The sequence below is a fragment of the Nelumbo nucifera genome, chromosome 1, assembly GCF_055504915.1.
Source record: "Nelumbo nucifera cultivar China Antique chromosome 1, China Antique-T2T, whole genome shotgun sequence".
Lineage (NCBI taxonomy): Eukaryota > Viridiplantae > Streptophyta > Magnoliopsida > Proteales > Nelumbonaceae > Nelumbo > Nelumbo nucifera.
Window position 1 is genome coordinate 33464659 of NC_142649.1, and position 20632 is coordinate 33485290.

Here is a 20632-nt window from a genome sequence, read left to right on the forward strand (position 1 = left end):
TTTAATGAATAGAAATAATTATTTGAGAGTAATTAAATCTACTTAACTAATTAACTGAATTTAATTTTGTAATTGTATTATTTATAAGTACAATAATATTTTTAATTAATAATTAAATTTTAACTTTTACTTTCGTACATGGAATACTTCAGAGTTAAGACTTAGTCTATTAGGATGTGAAATCAAATGGAGTGTTTTTGTCATTAAAAATAAAATTACATTAGATCAGAATGGGAATAACATTCCCTTGGGGGGGGGGGGGTAGGGTAGGGAATAGCCATTCCCCCCATAAGGGCTATCGCCTATCACGGGATGGGATTCTCATTACTCTCAACTAAATAGTAGGAATTGAAATGGGCCATTCAGATTCCGATTCCAGGCTTTTATTACCTTGAACTAAATACACCTTAAATACTATCAATATGTTAAATTAATCATATAAATAATAATTACTAAATTATAACAAAAATACATAATTACTAAAAATAAATTTATAAAAATACAATAAATCCAATAAGTACAATAAATTAAATTTTAAAAAGAAAACTATTGAAAATTTACTGTTAAATGACAAAATGAAAATAAATATTACATAATTATTGAAAATATATTTATCAAACAAATACAATAAAGAATTATTGATAAAATATTAATTTCAGTATATATATATATATAAAGATTTTAAAACTATTTATTTATAAGTATAAATTTTTCAAAATATTATTTTCTATAATTATTAATTGATATAAGTGAAATAATGCTTTTATTATTAGTACAATAATAATTGTATTTATTATTCTATTTTTAATATGTAGTTAAAAACTATTTTTTTTTAAGATTTCATATTTTTGTTAGTTGAAAGCTTCAATACTTCTAAATTATTTAATTTATTTTTCATCATTTTAGTAATATTTAAAAAATTTTGAGTTATTTATATTTTATATTCTTATTGTCAAATATTATTAAATCTATCATAATTATTTTTGTTTTTTAATATTTTTTGAAGTCATTACAAAATTTCATTATTTAATCTACTTTTTTGTTAGTTAAATAATATTTAAAATTATTAATTTTGTTATTTATATTTACATAATTTTGTTATTAATTTTTAAATAGAAAATCATTATTATTTTGAATATTATAAAATTTATTATAATTATTTTCTCCTTTTATGAAGTTCTTTAAATTTATTATATATTTTTTTTATTTTAAATATTTAAAAGATAGTTATGATAAATATTTCTTTGTTTAAAATATTTAGCTATTTAAATGTTTAAAAATTATTTAAAATATGTAAAATTTTGTTATTTAAATTTTATTCATTTTAAAGTTATTACATAGAACTATATATTTTATTCAATACTTATTTACCTATTTATAATATTTTTTATTTAAAATATTTAGTATTAATGTATAAAAATAATATTTAAATTTTTATTTTTTAAAATGTTTATTATTTAAATAAAATCTAAATACTTTGGTTATTTAAAATTTTAAATTATTATTTTGTTATTAAATTATATAATGCCTAAAATTATAATTTATATTGTTATTACACAATATCGCTATGAATTTTGTAAAAATAAAAAAAATATTAATAATCTAAATATTAAGAAATCTATTATAATTATTTTTGTGTTTTAATAATTAATTTAAAGTCATTACATAATTTTGTTATAATATTTAGGGTAAAATACAAAAACCTCCCCTGAGGTTTGTAACAATCATAAAAACCTCCCCTCAAGTTTCATTTTAACAAAATCCTCCTTAAACTTTTAGAAAATTCAACAAAAACCTCCCTTCAGTCACTGCCTTGAACAGAAAACATTTGAGTAATGCATTATTTTACCCTTTTATATGATTTCACATTTCAGAATTCAGATAGAACTTTACTAAAAAGAAAACTTAACTTGAATAACTCATTTGTCTCCTCTTCTCCTCTTTCAGTCTTTCCATCTCTTACCCCAGAAACTCCATCGTATCAAGAATAAGGGAAATTGCAGTGACCTTGACACTTTTGCAAGAGGTAGAAAAGTGTTATACTTACGAAATTAAGCACCATGCTAGCTTAGAAGAGTCAAGCGGCCATCGTGAACCAGGGATATGATTCATGGAATTGGGTTTCCCTGCAGCCACCAAGAAGCCACTTCCTGACAACCAAATTGGTAGGTTTTTTGGGAAGCAGGACTAAAGCTGAAATAGAGGCTTCTCCTTCTTGTGTGGTTATTTTGAAAGCATTATTTAGAGAAGAGGAGCCGCTTGACCATAGAGATGCACAGAATGGTGAATCTTCCAAAGAATATCCGGTTCTATGCAAAATGAGGTCAGCTATAACTACAAAAAGATCTCCATCACATGACGAATTTGAATTCTCATGCAGATTTCCTTTTCCCAAGTTCATGGTGAAATAGATCTTATCTCCTCAAAGTACAACGACAAGAGGCACAAAGTCTGCGAGGCTCACACTAAAACTACCAAAGTTATCATGAATGGAGTTGAACAGAGGATCTGTTGGACTTCAGTTGAAGAAGCCTTATTTTTCCTTTGGTTCATTTTGATGTGACTTTCAGTGAAATGTAGTGTTTGCTATTACTTCCAGTATATGGTATTCCTTAGAACAAACTCTTTTTAACTAGTTTTCATTCTCTTTCTCTTTGGATGTTTTTCTTTTTCACATTTTTTCCTTGGGGTTGGGGTAGGGGTAATCTAATCACTTCACTTCCAAATTTTGATAAAAGGAAATTTTCAGAAATTTTGTATAATTCAGTTATTAAATTTGATCGGAACTTCAATTCTTTGTGGGTCAAAAAACTTGAACTTCTTTTTGTTATATATCCAGGTTTCATTTCTGAGTTCGACGATAGTAAAAGTAGTTTTTGTAAATGCTTTGCAGGCCGCAATGAACATCCAAGTTTCATTTGCTTTTCCAACTATGTTGGTTGAATGCTTTAGTGGTGGTAGATTGAAAGAGAAAGAGGATGATAAATAGGTTATTCAAATTAAAGTTTCTTTTAGAGTTATTTTACTAGTATGTAAAATTATATGCAAAATGATAAAATGGGTATTTTAAAAAAATAATGTATAGTCCAATGTTTTCCGTTTGGATTGGTGAACGGTGATGGAAGGGAGGCTTTTTCCGTGTTTTGCAAAAAGTTTAGGGGATATCTTTATTAATGTGAAATTTGAGGGGAGATTTTTATGATTGTCAGAGAAACCTCAGGGGAGGTTTTTGTATTTTATCCTAATATTTAAATAATTCTTAAAATTTTTAATTCAAACTTTCTTTGGATAGATATTGTGGGTAGAGGATAAATAAGAATTAGAGATAATTTAGGAGAGAATAATGAGTGTGTATTTCTCTTTCTTTATCTTTTGGTTGTTTGTAAAAATAACAAGCGGGGATTTATTAAGCGGAAGCTAAATAATAGAAATGGTCATTTACTAAAATACCCCTTATAGTTTCATGGACTTACTAAAATCTATCCTATAGTTAGCATTTTACTAAAACACCACTTATAATGCAATGGATTTACATGGTGTTTGGAAGCGTAGGCGCTTTTTGGGACCAATTTTCAAGAAAAAAACACCCATGCTTCCAAGACCCGTTTTTCACAAAAAAATGCTTCTACCTCGTAGGCAGTGAGCAACACTATGTTGTTTGGTAAGGTGATTTTCATCACTGTTTTTCATGTATGTGCTGACAGGTAAGCACCACATAGGATAGATACACATTAGTCAACTATTGGAGGAAATGGTTCACCGATGCATGAAACGCCAAGGGGTCTCGATTTTCAAGGCATACCCGATTTTTTAATAATCGGATGACCAAACAATGAGATACATGGGCATTTGTTGAAACGCCTATGTGGATCGGTTCCGAACATCCCCTTAATCAATAGATTACAGTGAAAAATGACAATGCTAACCCTAATGTTCATTTAAATAAATTTAATCAAAAGGAAATAAAAATAAAAATAAAAATACCATTTTTGCCTTCAATAAGACACAAGCAACCACTCTATTGGCTATAGTTGGTCAATTTTGTTTTCTGTACAAAAAAAATGTTAACGGTATTTTTGGAATAAAAAATTGTGGGCCTAATGGCAAAACAAACACTCCTTAATGAAAAGGTTGATTAAGTAAATAAGTTGTAAAATATATGGGATGTTTTAGTAAAATGAAAACTATAAGGTATGTTTAAGTAAATATGTAAAATTATAAGGTGTGTTCTAGTAAATGACCCTAAGGCTGCGTTTGGAATCAGTGTAAAACGTCAACAGTGTAAAAATACACTAATGACATTTTACATTGAACCAGAAGTAACCGTTGCTTTTTTGAAAATAGTGATGGGTGAAAGAGTGTAAAGTTTTACATCGATAAAATCGGTGTAGTTTTTACATTGATTATTGATGTAAAACTTTAGAGGTGATGAGGTTTTACATCTATTATCGACGTAAAACTGCACTCCATCCAAACGTACGTAAAACTAGATTGGAGTGTAGTTTTACGTCGATAATAACTACACCCTCTTTCCAAACGCATATAAAATCGAACTGACGTAAAATTCAAATCGGTTCTTGATTTACATCGCATTCAAATGCAGCCTAATAGAAACACATAAGAGTATGCAATTGTTTTATATTTTCAACTATTAAATAATTAATAATTATTCATATTTTATATACTACTTTTAATAATTTATCTTATAATAGAAAAATAACAATAATTAATTTCAATTAGGTTTATTCATCAAACTGATGAAACCGACCAACCCGATCAACTCGACCCGAGTTGGTCATTCCCAATTCGACCAAGTTGGATCAGTTTCACTTTGGTCATTTGTAAACCAACCAACCAAAATTGAACGACCTAACCATGGATATATATTAATATTTATATTTTAAATATAATTTTTAATATGGAAAATTGGGAAATTTCCCATATTTCTTAGTCTAAAATGTTTTATATCATAAATCTAATTTTTTAATTTACTTTTTAAGAATTGCACTTGCATTGTAATTTTTAAAATTTAATTTAATTTTTAAGTTTAGATCTTTTGAACCGATTGACTAAACCAAAAAATCGACCCAAATCGATACAACTTGAGTGGGTTGGTTTTCACAAAACGTCAGTCGATTTCAGCTGACCAATTCCTCAACTTGACCAGGCCAATTTGGTTGGCCAAATAGCCTATGTTTGAACCGGACCAACTCATGAACACTCATAATTTCAGCTAAATTAATAGTCTCATCTCTAATAAATAACAACAATTTAATCTCCAACAATTATTGAAAATTTATAGTGAAAATACACAATTATTGAAAATATATTGATAATGAAAAAATACAATAATTGCAATAATTTCAAAAATACAATAAGTACTAAAAATATATTAACTTAGTTAATAAATAGTTTAATCTTTAATAAATATTAATCAATAAGTTATAACAAAAATACAATAAATACAATAAGTACAATAAATTAAATTTAAAATTTTCAATAATACTAGTTTAATTTCTAATAATTATTGAAAATTTTCTGTTAAATAACAAAACAAAATAAATTTATACATAATCATTGAAAATACGTTTATAACAAAAAACAATAAATAATTACTGAAATGCAATAAATATTAATTTTAGTATATATAATTATATAATAAATACAAATTAAGAGTTTAAAATTATTATTAATAAATACTAATTTTTTGAAAGTTATTTTCTCGAATTATTACTTGATATAAGTGAAATTAGTTATTTACAATATTATCTAAAAATATTAAATTATTATTCATTTCAATATTATGTTATAATTATATTTCTAATTTTCAGAATTTTTTAAATTTATTAAATAATTTCTTTATTTTAACTATTTAAAATCTAGTTATGTTAAATATTTTTTTATTTAAAATATTTAGTTATTTAAATACTTAAATAATATGTAAAATATTTAAGTTTTAAAATATTAATTATTTATTGAATTTAATTATCCATAAAATCATTATTTATATTATTATTACGTAATTTCATTATTAATTTTGTAATATATTAAATTATTACAAATTTCAATATTATGTTATAATTATTCTTGTACTTGGAAGATTTTTTTTTAATTTATTACATAATTTCATTAATTTAACTATTTAAAATATAGTTATGATAAATATTTTAGTTATTTAAATATTTAAATAATCTATAAAATGTTTAAAATGTTTTGTTATTCGAATTTTATTTATTTAAAGCTATTACATATTATTAAACATTTAAAAAACATTTAAATTGATAATTTGGAAAGACATAATTTAAATTGTTAGTACATAATTTTGTGATATATTTTGTAAAAATATAAAATTAGTTTTTTTGTGTTTTTATTAAATATTTTAAAGTTATTATATAATTTTGTTAGAATGTTTAAACAATTCTTAATTTGTTTAACTCAAACTTTCTTTAGATAGATATAGATAAAAAGTAGGGGAGAGGATAAATAGGAATTAGAGATAATTTAGAAGATAAATAAGAATTAGAGATAATTTAGAAGATAAATAAGAATTAGAGATAATTTTGGAGAAAGTATATATATATATATATAACAAAATAAAAAATTCAAAAGAAAAGGAAAAAAAAGATAGACAATACAATCATACAGATAGATTATAGATGCCAAGTATAATCCGGTTTTATCATGTCTGATTTGGTTTTGGGTACAAGATAATTGTTCCGATTAATGGTCGAAATGGGTCCTGCCCCGAACCGATCTCGATCCATTGATAGTGTTTCTTTTTCCTGAAAATAGGCCTACATGGGCCAAAATCATGCCTTGATAGTCATAGATGAGCCTCTTCAAGTCTTCTCAAACGACAAAAGGGCGCTAAGTCAATGTTTCAATGTCTAACGTCATCGGGTCGGGTCTAGGATGGGAACATCTCAAATCATGGAAACCCGATTAAGGTTGACTCCTTACCCAAACCCGATCGGTTAAGTTCAATGCGGGTTTACCACAACCCCGATCCACTGACATCCCTATATAGAGCATGTGTACAGTGTACATATGTGCCTTATCTGTACACGTATCGGATCTGCGTAATTAAGGCAAATGGATATCGTATATACGTATTTTGGAAAAGACGGTTTAAATAGTGGGGTCCACTTCCTTTCTTTCTTTCTGTTTCTTTCTTTCTTTCTTTCTTTCTTTCTTTCTTCCCTTTTCTTCTCTCTTCAACCTTCCCTTGCTTCTCTCTCTGTCTGTACACACTCTGGAAGTTAACAGCTGCTTCTTTGCTTTGCCAGAAATTTAAATTTTAACGACGACAATAGAGATAATGATGCTTTATATTTCTCTGCAAGGAACTCTCTGACGTTCTTCTCGTTCTGGTTTCTTGACCAGTAAGTCTTAGACGTGATTCGACTTTTTTTTTTGATAAAAATAGTAACATTCTATGAACTGTATTTTTGGCGTAGTGGTGGTTTTGTGTTTGGCGTTTTAAATATGGAAACTGGGATTTATGGAAGGTTTTAGCGGATTTTAGGACTTCAAATATTCTTATAAATCTCTGAGAATTTGCTGCGTTTTTGGGTAGTTGGGGTTGGCTCTGGATTATTGAGTTTCTCTCCTCTGGACGTTTTTCGGGAGATTCTGAGTTTTAATTTTCTGGTTGGACGAGGAAATTCAAGGTTTGAGTAAGTTCCGTTGATTGATGAATTGTTTCGATACTGCTATGCTATTTTTTTTTTCCTAGAGTCTGACGATTTATTTTAAAATTTGGTCTCGGAATGATCAGTTTTTTATTTAAATATCCTTTTTTTTGACTTTTCACTTCCATTGGAATTTGAGAATTTGAGCATTATGCTCTTTAATTTCTTATTTTCTGATATTATGCTTGGACAACATTATATGCCATTTGTTGATTATTTATTTTATATTGTGTTGTGTAGGTGCCCTGTTGTTTTGGGCTTTTTTTCTTTGTTTTGTTTTGTTCTTTTTTTTTGTTTTGTTTTTTTTTTTTGTTCTCTTGTATTCGCTTCACAAATTGCATTGCGACAATTTCACTTAGTCTCTCATTCAAAATTCTATTGCTTGCCAGACTATTTTTAGTTAGTATTTGTGATGCTTTCTTCATTCCTTCTGTTAGGAGATTGATTTATGAACCTGGAGGGGTAATTATGTAAGATTCTTATGTTCATCAATGCAAATTTTTAGTATTAAGTTTCAGAAAAGGAGTAAATGGTTCTTTTTGGCAGTTTGAATGATCCTTGGATGGTTATGCAATGGGCAGAGAGGAGAGAAAAACTTATTCACTTACTTTTCTATTTGAACTTTTTAAGAATCAGCTTTGGAACTCATTTAAAGGTAGTCTGGTTTGCAGAGATTCCTTTGGATCACATGTATTCAATATGCAATGTTTGTGATGCGCCCTTGACAGAGTTGGATAATGGGGAGGAATCTAAGAAGAGACAGAATATGTTTAAATTGGATGGTAGAGATCCCACGCAAGCCTGTAAGTTTTGTGGTATGATGAAGGAGCAAGAGTCCACTGTACATAACGATGTTAGTCCATATGCAGCACAATTGATCAGTCCATCGATTTCATTGACAGGCAAAGATAACTTTACCTCAAGCTGCAGTAGTTTCCACTTTCTCATTTTTGTTTACCTTTTGATGGATCTTGCTAAAAATCCAATATGCTTATGCCTTCAAAAAGCAGTGCAGTTCTAACTCCATTTTTTCTACTATATTCTTCTTTGCAGGTGACTTTTCAATTGACATAGATATACCTGGCAGGTATCTCATGGTTCTTTTTTTTCCTACATAGTGACCATTTAATTTGTGATGTAGTACTATCACCTTGTTGACCAATTTGCTCATTTTGATTTGTTTTTTTTCTTTTAAATTTTATGTAATTTTATTATTGACAGGGTGGAAGGGGATGAGGGTGCTTTAAACAGTAGTCAACTCCTACCTGATGATGGTGTATTAATAGATATTCCAATTATAGAAGCTGGTGATGATGAAGGAGCTAAGGCTGGTGGAGAGAGTTCAAACCAATCATTTACAGCTTCTAGAGAGACAGCAGAACTCTCTCAATCTTTTGATTTTGAAACTGATGTCCAATTGTGGGTGCCCCCTGAACCAGATGATCTGGAGGATGATGTTGAAGACAGAGTGGCTCCCAATGATGAATGTGGTGATGGCACAAAATGGGGTCAACCAAGTTCTTTAAGTAGCTTTCATGAAGAAGGCAGTGGCATCTACAAGTTTAAAGAAGAGCGAAAGAAAGTAAGGCTAGAGAAGGCAATGCAAGAGGTGATGAATGGGAAATTTAAGGTCCTTGTCAGTCAACTTCTTATGTTGAAAGGCATTTTTTTGTCAGAAGAGACTGGTGAGAGCTGGGTTGACATAGTTACTTCTTTATCATGGGAAGCTGCGTTGATTGTGAAGCCTGATGCTTTTGAGGGTAAAACAATGGATCTGGAAGGTTATTTCAAGGTTAAATGTATTGCAACTGGTTCTCGCAACCAAAGGTAACTAATGTTATTGTACCTTCTACCTCTATTAAGTAAGGTGTACATGTCAATTATCTAATGAGGAAATGAAACAATCTTCTATCAGATTTAGAAAACAGTAAGCATGAAGTGATGTGCCAAAACATCCATACATGTGAGGCTTTGATTTCTTGGTTCTTCAACTTAAATAATTGATGAACTAAAATTAGAAAATGTAACTAAATTAGCAGAAAATAAGAATACAAATATTCATATCTATATAGGAAAACTTCATATGATGGTGGGCCTTGGTGCAATGGCTGGGTTGCTCCATTGTGACTTGGGCAACCGGGGCCCAAATCTTGGAAACAGCCTCTCTGTATGTGCAGGGGTAAGGCTGTGGACATCTTTCCCTCCCCAGACCCCACATTGGCAGGAACGTCATGCAGTGGGCTGCCCTTTTTATATAGAGAAAATTCATATGTGATTCAAACATGAAGAAAGAAGTCTTTGCAGTCTATGACACCAGGACACCTGTGTACGTTTATCATACCAGTGTCAGCCATGATATGCACCTGACATGACACTGGATATTGCAAGGACACTTCTAGAGTATACTTTTGAGTAGGGCCACTTATAGAAATATGTGGATGTTATGTTTTTACAAATTGTACTATGATAAATTTGTTGACGTTATAAGTTTTATTAAAATTGACAATATTTAATTACTGATAAATGATATTTGCCTTAACATTCCAAATATAAGCGCATGGCACCACTATATCAAATGAGATATCTATAACTGTATCTATGTTTTCCAATGGAAGAATCGTAATCATGCCATAAATTGTAGAGAATGCTAAGTCAAATTGAATCATGAATCATATAGTAGCTTGTAAAATTGTTTACAGATTTTATAAATTTATTAAGCAATTTACAATAGATTTGTATTTCTGTTTCTTCCATCCATGTTTGAATCCACACCTAGTCATTATAATATTTATTTATTTTTGTTTATTTGTATAATAGAAAGTGGTGATCTTTAGTCATCAATTTGTATTGAAAGGTAAATTAACATATTTCATCAGTAATAAACAATTGTAAAGGAATCACATGAAAATGGAAAAGCACATTGCATTTCAGTAACTGACCATTCTTCAATGGCATTAGAGACACTCTTAATGTGAATGGAACATCAAAGGGGTTTTAACATGATGTGAATGACCTCAAATGTGAATAACCAATTTAATAGTATTAGAGACATTCTTTAATGGTATTAGAAACTCTTAATGTCAATAAAGTTAGGTTTTAACTTACAGAAGTTAACCTTTTTACTTTCCTTGTAATGAAAAATGCTATTTCTGGTTTATGCATGTGGTTTACACTACTTAGTTCAAAAAAGAAAAAAAACAAAAAATTATGTGATCCATATTGTTTAGGATCCATAAGGTTTGACACATGTGCTCTTAAGCTCTAAACCATGAGTCTCCATGGTTGAGCCTCATCTTGATGGAACTGAAAAAGCAAATCCTTATAGCCTTCTGAAATACTATGTTTTATATATCATTAAATGTCAACTAGCTTGGGCGAGGATGAAGCATCTTCCTTTTTCTGACCTTTGGAAATATTTGGGTTTCACAGTCAAGTGATAAAAGGCTTGGTTTTTAAGAAAAATTCTGCACACAAGCACATGCATACCAAGTACAAGAATCCTAGATTGTTGCTGCTGCAGGGAATGCTTGGCCAGTGTTCAAGCAGGTTGTCATCATTTGATTCAATGGATCAGGTAATATGTGTTAATATTATATGCCATTGTTTGGAGGTGAAATTCTCAATTATTAGTCCTGATTATTTGGTTGTAAACAGGAGAAAGATAATATGAAGACAATCATTGAGATGATAGAAACGTGCCACCCTAATGTGGTTTTGGTGGAGAAAACTGTTTCTCATGATGTGCAAGAGTCTCTTCTTACAAAAGGAATAACATTGGTCTTTGATATGAAGCTTCACCGGCTAGAGCAAATTGCTCGTTGTACTGGTTCAAAAATTGTGTCTTCTGCTGATAGTTTGGTGAACCAAGAGATGAAACAATGTGATTCTTTCCATTTTGAAAAGTTTATTGAGGAACATGGTGGTTATGTTGAGGGTGGGAAGAGACCCAGTAAGACTTTAATGTTCCTTGAGGGTTGTCCTAGACCTCTGGGCTGTACGGTGAGTATTTTGTTTTATACTACTGATGCCATATAGCTTCTCAGATTCCTTTAATTTGAAATGTATTGGTTTTAACCTTGGGATTCTTAAATGATGAATTGAAGCATTTGAAGATATATTCGTGTGGAGCATTTATAAATTTGATTGATGTGTCCTTATATGGAGTGTATAATTTTGACATCTTATTAATTCCAATGCTCATCAATGAAGATATATTCGTCTCCTTTTGACAAATGGTTGATATGGACATCTAAAGCTATGCCCAATTACCCATTTCGTGATTGTATCTTCTAAAAACTAATTAGGCAGAACCTTAGTGAAATTCCTGTTTTGAATATATATAAATATCTTTCAATGAATACTTTTAATTTTTTCCTGTCAATATGCATGTACAATACATATCAGTTCTATATCTAGAACATGAAAGCCTCAATTTAAATGATATAATATGAATTTGAGGCCATAAATGCATCTTAAGCTTTCCCTCTGTCTGTTCTCTCCTATTTATTCATTTCTAGTAAAATTCTCTGATATGTTACTGATTACAAGTTTTATTATATAAATTTAAATGAAATTTAAATATAGTCATCATAATTAAAAACTGTTTTAGGTAGTGACCTAACTACTAGAAATTCCAAAAGTAAAAAGAAACCATCAGTATCCATGTGATATTTTTTAAAATGCCTTATAGTTTTTAATGTAGTCAGATAAACTATTTTAAGCAAACTATAAAAAAAAGGACTATTTTTAAGCATTTCTTATGCTTTACTTTTAATAATTTATACATCAAAGATTATTTATAATTTTGTATGAACTAAATGTATTTACTAAACCTATCCCTGTGTATCACTGTATCTATGACTTTTCCGTCTTATCTATGATAGTTATCTTCAAAATTGACTTTCTGATATGTATATTGTTGCTATTATATCTATCCTTTGGTGGAGTGTTGCCATCTAGAACTTATTCTATAAACGTGTTCTTAACTTTTGTTCTATATTGAGTCCTATTCTCTTAGGCTGTGTTTGGTTTCAAGGAAAAAAATAGGGAAAGGAAGGGAAAGCTGGGGAAACCCTTACAAACCTTGTATGAGTTTCCCTACCTTTCCCTTCCTTTCTCTACTTTTTCCTTCAAACCAAACATAGCGTTAGTTCTTGAATTTGATCTTTGAAAACTTGAAGTCCATATTTAGCTCTTGCTACTTGAATAAAACCCCAAGTCAACTAGTCCTTATACTTTAAAATTTAGCAACTTTAGATTGAGTTCCTATATTCAAGGTATGGAATCTAAATGAAATTAAATACTTTTTGATCTACATAGAATTGCATTTTTTTAATCTTAGTTTTGAAAAGGGTAAAATTCATTCAACTAAGAAACTTACCTGAATCTTTATTTTATCCCCTCTTGGCATACCTATGTTAGGAAGAACATCAGAGGCTGTATCTGTTTCTGTATGTAACTTACTTTTCTACCCCTTCAGTTAAGTGCTTGGGGTCCACTCGACTCCCAATATCCAGGCCAAAGAAGGATAAATATTAGTTCAAATGCACAAGTTTTCTAAAGAAATAATTGAGCAAATGAACATAACACTCTATTTTTGCTAGCAAATTTTCTTGACATATAACTAATGTACCATTGTATTCTTGACATATAACTAATGTACCATTGTCATGCACAATGAGGAGAATACTTGTGGTGTTCCTTTTTGATATGTTTTGTTGGTCATCCTTTTTGATATGTTGATGTTGTACACTGTTGCATTTTGTTTTATATAGTCACGAAATGATCAGACTTTCTATAATTTGATGATAGATTCCATGGACACAATAGATTACTTAACTCAATTTAGTTCGTTGGGATGAACCATGAAGTAAAATGAAAACAGATTTTTGGATCTTCTCTAATGATCTTGCATTTATTTTGTGTCAGGTGAAAGAGATAAACCCAAAATTTTCAAGAAATGTTTAAAACCTAAAAATTACTAAAATGCAGAATTTATATTCAATTTTTATTTGTTAATTCTTGTCTTTGACTCATAGATGTATCCATAAATATTGCTAGATTGGTCTAATTTGTTTGAAAATTTGTTAGGATAAGTATTTTCCCCAAAATTTAAAGGAAATAAAAGTAGGATCAGAATGAAGCTAAAATTGCACTTAAAAGATCTTGCATATCCTCTTTTTTTCCCATGCTCTCAAAAGATCTTAACAAGGAGGGGAAAAAGAAGAGATCAAGTACCATACAGTCATCTGCATCCAATAGAAAAGGAGAAAAGAAATCCAAAGAAAGTAGAAACAACCAAATCTGAGCCCCTGATACGAATGCCTTGAACTGAGTCATAAACAAAATCAACACCTGTCTAGAGCTATTGGCTTACCAAGTTTTATGACTTGTCATAAGATGGCATTTCACTATATTTTACAATATGATAAATATACTCCCCATGGACTATCAAGTTCAAGAGAAAAAAAAAAACTAATCCAGGGCCTTCTAGGATTGAGGGAGTGTTCAGGAATGATGGGCTTATTACTGCTATGTTCTCAGGCCCAATTGGAGAGGGTGACTCTCTTTGGGCTGAGATTCTAGCAGTTCTGGAAGGAATCCAAAGAGCAAGAGAATTAAACATCAGATGCTTGGTCCTTGAACGGGACTTAGAGGTGGTGATTAGGTGGCTGAAGGGAGACAACAGTGGTTTGTGGAGCTACAGCAATGAAAAGAAGAAATTTAAATTGCTGAGTAGGGATATTGAGGTGAAGTACAGTTGGGTGAAGAGAAGTGGTAGCTCAATGGCTGATGGGTTAGCCAAGCAAGGGGCGTTTAAGGAATCTCTGTATTGGGCTAATTTTTAGCTTCTTTCTTTGTTCTTTTGTTGTTGTGGAGTTAAGATAGTTTGCCTCCCCCCTTTTGTAATTAAAGTTTCACAAAACTTATTCATTAATAAAGCTTATTGTTATTGATAAAAAAAAAAGTTCAAAAAAATACTGAATTACAAAATTTAATTAAAGCAATAAAGTTCTATAATTGCTTCTTGTCCATTTGGAATTTTGAATGTGACAGCTGATGCATTGATTATATTCCTGTATGTCTTTGTGTATGTATGTGTGTTTCCAAGTAACTTTGTGGCAATTTTGTAAAAGATACAAGCTATTGAGTCTTCCAATTAAGATGTAGTACAACCAAGGTGTTCTCTCAAATATGAAAGTATCTTCTTAAGTATGGATACAAATGTTACTTTTATTTCTAATGCTTCAGTTAGAGTGTTAATGGTGTAGCATTTAATGCATCCTAACTAGGATTTATGGATTTTTTGTTATTTATTGCACTGTATACTTAATGACTATGTGTCTTAGTTTGTTCTGTACTTTCTCTAATGTGTTCTACTACACCAGCTACAGAATGGTTTTTACTTGAAATGCAATTTGTGTTGCTTTATAATATAAGAAGGTTGCCTTCATTCCTTATGTTTAGTCTGAAAATTCCTTCTGTGTCAAGATGTTGTGACATCAGATCTTTAATATTGTTCTCTGCCAGAATCTTAATGACTTCTGGGGTAATTACTTTTTGTAATTTCAAATTGCAGATTTTACTGAAGGGAGCTCCGAGTGATGAATTGAAAAAAATTAAATGTGTGGTGCAGTATGCAGTTCTTGTGGCATATCACACAATCCTGGAGACTTCTTTTCTTGTTGATCAAAGGGCAATGTTCTCTTCTGTTCGTTGTAGTAGAATAGCAAATGGATTTCTGTCAGATCAAAAAATACCATTTGTTGGATCTTCTGGTGCATTTCTTCACCCAAATGGTTCTTGGGTTGACTCTCCAGCTCTTTCCTGTACTACTACTGAAATTCCTATTTCTGATGGCTTCCGAGAAAAGTCTGTTAATGAAGGAATGTCTCCAAACTCAGTTTTGGGGTTAGATGGCAATAGTACACTTCTACGATCTTATCCTAATGTCCATTCATTGGGAAATGATATTTCTGAAAGTGCATTTATTAGTCATAATATGCCTGACAATGAAAGTTGTCATTTATCAGAAGCACTTTATGATCCAATCATACCAACTGTTCATTCTGGGCAGTTATTGTCATCATTGTCAGCCTCTGTTAAGATCCTTGTAGATAGCTTCCCTCTTGTCTCATCCACTACCTACCACTCTATCTCCACATGCTTAGGTTTCAAGGAAAGGGAACTAGAGAACAAGAAATCAGCTGTATTTCCTGTGACTACATCTCCTGAAGCACTTGACATTTGTCAGACAGAAATAGAGAATGTTGTGGAAGAAATGAGGTCACATATTGGTAAACAAGCTGAGCCTTTGTCAGCTTGTCCTGAAATACCTCTGGACACTGTCAAGGTTGATATTGATAATGAAGATCAAATGGAACATAATAATGGTATCAGCAGTGCTTTAGATACCCAGGCCATTTTATTTCTGATGTGCAGTCGAAATATCTTAAGAGGAACTATCTGTGAGCAAAACCGTCTTTCTCGTATTAACTACTATAGGAATTCTGATGTGCCCCTTGGATGGTTCTTGTGTGAAAACTTACTCAATCAGGTTCCTCAGCTCATTTTGTTTCCATTTTCCAAATTCATTTTTTTGCTTCTTTGAGATTTACATATGATTTGCTTGGGGTGGGGCTGATAAAAAATATTATATTCATGGCAGAGGCACCGGTGCTCAAAATGCAGTGAACCTCCAGAATCTCATATTTACCATTATGCACATCATAATGGGAGGCTGACAATACGAGTTAAACAACTTCCTAAGGAGTTGCATTTGCCTGGTGAAGCAGAAGGGAAACTTTGGATGTGGACTAGTTGTTTAAAATGTAAGCCTGAGAATGGAATCCTCAAATCTACACGAAGAGTGGTGATATCTACAGTATCCCTTGGGCTTTCATTTGGAAAATTCTTGGAGCTTAGCTTTTCAAACCACTATACTTCCTGTAGGTTGTCTAATTGCACACATTCATTGTTTGGAGACAGCCTTTTCTTCTATGGGTATGGGAATTTATGCTTATTATTTTCATTTGTCCTTATCTTTTGACTGTATAAAGACCTATTTGTGGAAAATTTGCAGATTGGGTCCAACAGTTGCAATGTTCAGGTACTCTCCAGTAGATATTTATACTGTATCCATGCCGCCTCAGATTTTAGAGTTCAATAATCCAATTGGACAAGAATGGTTCAAAAAAGAAGCTGAAGATGTATGCTATGCGTCAACAAGAGACTTTTTTTTTTATTTAAAGCTCATGTATAACTTTTGTGAATTAATTGGAAATAACGGTTTGTTTTACTTTAGGTGCTTACAGAAGGGCTGTTACTATTCATGGAGGTTAACAACTCATTGTGGAAGATAGGGTCAGGGTTTTCTAGCTCACTTTCAAATGTACCCCTGGGACTTGGTGGTCCAGTAAGGAAACTCTCTGAAGTTGAAGAGATGTTAAGGCAAGAAAAATCTGATTTTGAGGTTAGTTAATCTTGATTATGAGTTGCTGACATAGTGACATGTTCTTATCACATAACACAGGTTCTGGCACTTGTTGGATTCTATTATATCCTTTTCAAATTTCCTTGTTAATATTTTCTATTCAAATCAATGGGGAGGTGTTTCTGTACCCTGATTTTGCCCAGAGGTGGCTGTTATCAATTATTTTACTAATTGCTAACACCATATTCTTTTTCTTCTGTTTATTATCAAATTCAGGCACTCATTCAGAAAGCTCTTGATAAGAATGGGCATCTGGAGCAGTCAGTTCACAAGCTTCTCAACTTGAATGGATTACGATGGGAACTCTGCCTTGAGTTATATGTTTGGGATCGGCGTTTGCATTCTCTTATGTTTTCTGACTCTAGAATCATTAACAATGGTTGTAGTAATAAAGAAGTGTATGATGAGCAACTAGTGCTGCAGAAGAGTGGCATTTCTGCAGGAAGAACCAAGGAAAGAAAAAATACTTTGCCCTCTTGTGAAGGAATTTCTGATGATGCTTCTATCATTTGTAATGATCCACATGATGTTGAAACCACTTTATCGTCTATCAATTATCATAATTCTGGAAACTCTGGTTTCATCCTAGAGACTGAACCAAAAGTCAAGTTGGAGGAAACATCTATAGCTGATGAAATTAATATTACAGAAGTCAAGGCTTCAGAACCTATGCATGAAGATTTTCTTTCAGGATCTGGTCAATCAAACACTTTGGTCAACAGCTCTTTTCATGCTGACACTAATGAAGGGCAAACTGTGGGGCATTTGAGCCCTGTTCAGTTCTCCAGTAATGAGTGTGCATCCACTGCAAGCAGAATGTTGGACAACTTTGTTCTTGGTCAAGGCTGTTATAAAGGACCCTCTTGTTCCTCTATTCTTCCTTTGGATGGTGATAATTGTCAAGGAAACTATGTTCCCATTTCTGAGCATTTACAGGGTTATGGAACTAATACAGTTACTACTGATAGTCTTAGACACACTGACTCTATTATCAGTGTGGATCTTGATGGTTCAACACTTGATGAGATGGATATGAACTCTGGTTCCAAGGATCTGGACCCTGGTGCATATACAAATTCCATATTTTCCAACTCAGCTGACTCTGAGGACTGGGTTTGGAATTCTTTTGCAGAAATACGTAAGGCATATAGAAAGGAGCTTCGGAGAGGCTGCTCACAGAAATTTAGATTCATCAATAACTACACACCAGAATTCCTAACCTCACTCACTCAGTTGATAATGAATGATGGGTCTAGGTTGCATGTTCCTGTTGGTCCTGATGACAATGTCGTGTCAGTATTTGAGGGTGAATTTTCAAGTATAATTGCCTGCGCTCTTGCCTTATTGCATGATCAACATAGATCAACCAAAACATGGGAAGGGAGAGCAGAGACTGGTAAAACAATTGAGAGTTTGCAAAACCTATCTTCAGATGTTTCTCTTACTTCACCATATTGGTCTTCAACTAGTTATTTGGATTCTAATAGACTGCACTTAACTGAAAGTGTTTCAATGGAAGAATTGCAAGCATCAAGTTCCGATGGCTTGAATCCACTGGATCCTCTGATGTTCTCACGGTCTCTTCATGTAGAGATATCTCTAGGTGTTGGAAAATTTGCCAAGAAGGGTAAATATTCAGTCGTTTGCTTATATTATAAAGAGTTTCATGCTCTTAGAAGGCAGTGCTGTCCATGTGAGCTTGATTATATTGCTTCCCTCAGTCATTGTCAGAACTGGGACGCTAAAGGTGGAAAGAGCAAATCTTTCTTTGCGAAGACCCTGGATGACAGGTTTATCATTAAAGAAATCAAGAAAACAGAATTTGATTCATTTTTGAAGTTTGCTCCAGATTATTTCAAGCATATTAATCAATCATTCAACTCAGGAAGCCAGACCTGCCTTGCAAAAATTTTAGGACTATATCAGGTTTGTCTATTTTACATCTTTTCCTGAACAAACCACTGTGCAACTTTAACATTCCTTGACCTTAATTTTGACTGCAGGTTATTATCAGACAGTCTAAGAGTGGAAAAGAATTTAAACATGAACTGATGGTGATGGAAAATCTTACATTTGGCCGAAATATTGCACGCCTGTATGATCTCAAAGGCGCTCTGCACTCTCGATATATTTCAGCTGCTGATGCTTCAAATAATGTTCTTTTGGATCAGAATTTCATTGACGACATGCATGTTTCTCCTTTGTTTGTCAGTTCAAAAACAAAGCATCTATTGCAACGGGCTGTTTGGAACGACACATCTTTTCTCACCGTGAGTATATAGTCAATTGTTTCTTTTCAGGTTCTATTTGAGCTCACTTGACACGATACTGAAAAATCACCTTCTTTTGATATTTACAGTCAATAAATGTTATGGACTACTCTTTACTTGTGGGGGTGGATACTCAGCGGCATGAACTTGTTTGTGGTATTATTGATTACTTGAGACAATATACCTGGGACAAACATCTTGAGACATGGGTGAAAGCCTCCCTTGTTCTTCCAAAAAATGTCTCCCCAACAGTCATCTCTCCAAAGGAGTATAAGAAACGATTCAGGAAGTTCATGTCTATGCACTTTTTAAGTGTTCCAGAATGTTGGAATCCCCAAATACCTTTGGGCTTTTGCAAGTTCTGTTACAACAAGAGCGATGATTCTTCTCAATTAAAAGACACATAGCAGAGCCAGAATGAGAACAATAATTTCCATGCCTAGATGCCATTCTGTGCAGTTCCAGTTCATCTTTTGTTTTAAGTGTCAAAGTTCCACCCATTCTCAAGGATTGTATATAGATATATATTGTTACCATTTGTAAAAATACCCCTATTCTTTTTTTTTATTTTTTTATTTTCTTGCATTTTTATCTAATTATTGGGGTATTCCATCTTTATAGTGCCATATAGTTGAGTCTCATTCATATGTTATTTTCCTGTCATTATTGAATTGTTCAATGGATATTGTAAATACATGAAGTTTATAAATATACATGCATTTCTTGGAAACAAAATTTCTTATCTCCTGGAAGGTATGCTTTCTGACATTTACCTTAAAGAATGTCTTTTTTTTTGGGGGGGGGGGGGGTTGGGGAATGCCCGATTAATACCCTGTACTTTGGGCCTAGTGTCACTTTGGTCCCTGAACTTTAAAATGCGACAACTCAGTACTCGGACTTTCAAAATGTGTCAATTCAGTACCTGTCGTTAACCAGCCATTAAATGGCATTTTAAAAAGACAAAAATGCCCTTCAAGTGTCATCTAATTTTCTTTATAAACCATCTAAATGTTGACAAAAAATTAACAGTTCCAAATCCTTGCCTATATTCAAGAAAGTTGGGGTCATGTATAGCATTCTGGTGACCCCAACTTTTTTAAATAGAAGAGGCAATGATTTAAGACTGTTAATTTTTTGTCAATGTTTGGATGGTTTATAAAGAAAATTAGATGACACCA

The 20632-nt window shown here is 31.9% G+C and overlaps 1 protein-coding gene across 2 annotated transcripts; it reads left to right on the forward strand.

The window, feature by feature from the left end:
• Positions 1 to 7199: 7199 nt before the first annotated feature.
• LOC104612046 (putative 1-phosphatidylinositol-3-phosphate 5-kinase FAB1D) lies at positions 7200 to 20189 on the forward strand. Of its 2 annotated transcripts, XM_088903377.1 has the most exons (14): positions 7200 to 7382; positions 8363 to 8593; positions 8745 to 8778; positions 8913 to 9518; positions 11121 to 11265; positions 11346 to 11690; positions 15271 to 16248; positions 16360 to 16694; positions 16774 to 16900; positions 16996 to 17163; positions 17401 to 19110; positions 19188 to 19279; positions 19397 to 19454; positions 19544 to 20189. In XM_088903377.1, exons 2-14 carry the CDS (start codon positions 8380 to 8382, stop codon positions 19859 to 19861), a joined length of 5130 nt encoding a protein of 1709 aa, XP_088759503.1. In that variant the 5' UTR covers positions 7200 to 7382; positions 8363 to 8379; the 3' UTR covers positions 19862 to 20189. The 2 variants fall into 2 exon arrangements, with proteins under 2 accessions (XP_088759503.1, XP_019055743.2); XM_019200198.2 differs by having other exon boundaries at positions 19188 to 19454.
• Positions 20190 to 20632: the final 443 nt, after the last annotated feature.

Excerpts from the sequence above, each read along its gene's own strand:
- LOC104612046 (XM_019200198.2), top strand. The coding sequence starts at position 8,380 with ATGTATTCAATATGCAATGTTTGTGATGCGCCCTTGACAGAGTTGGAT. Across the intron at positions 16,249-16,359 it reads GTGAAAACTTACTCAATCAG|AGGCACCGGTGCTCAAAATG; the intron begins GTTCCTCAGCTC and ends TATTCATGGCAG. Across the intron at positions 16,695-16,773 it reads GACAGCCTTTTCTTCTATGG|ATTGGGTCCAACAGTTGCAA; the intron begins GTATGGGAATTT and ends GAAAATTTGCAG.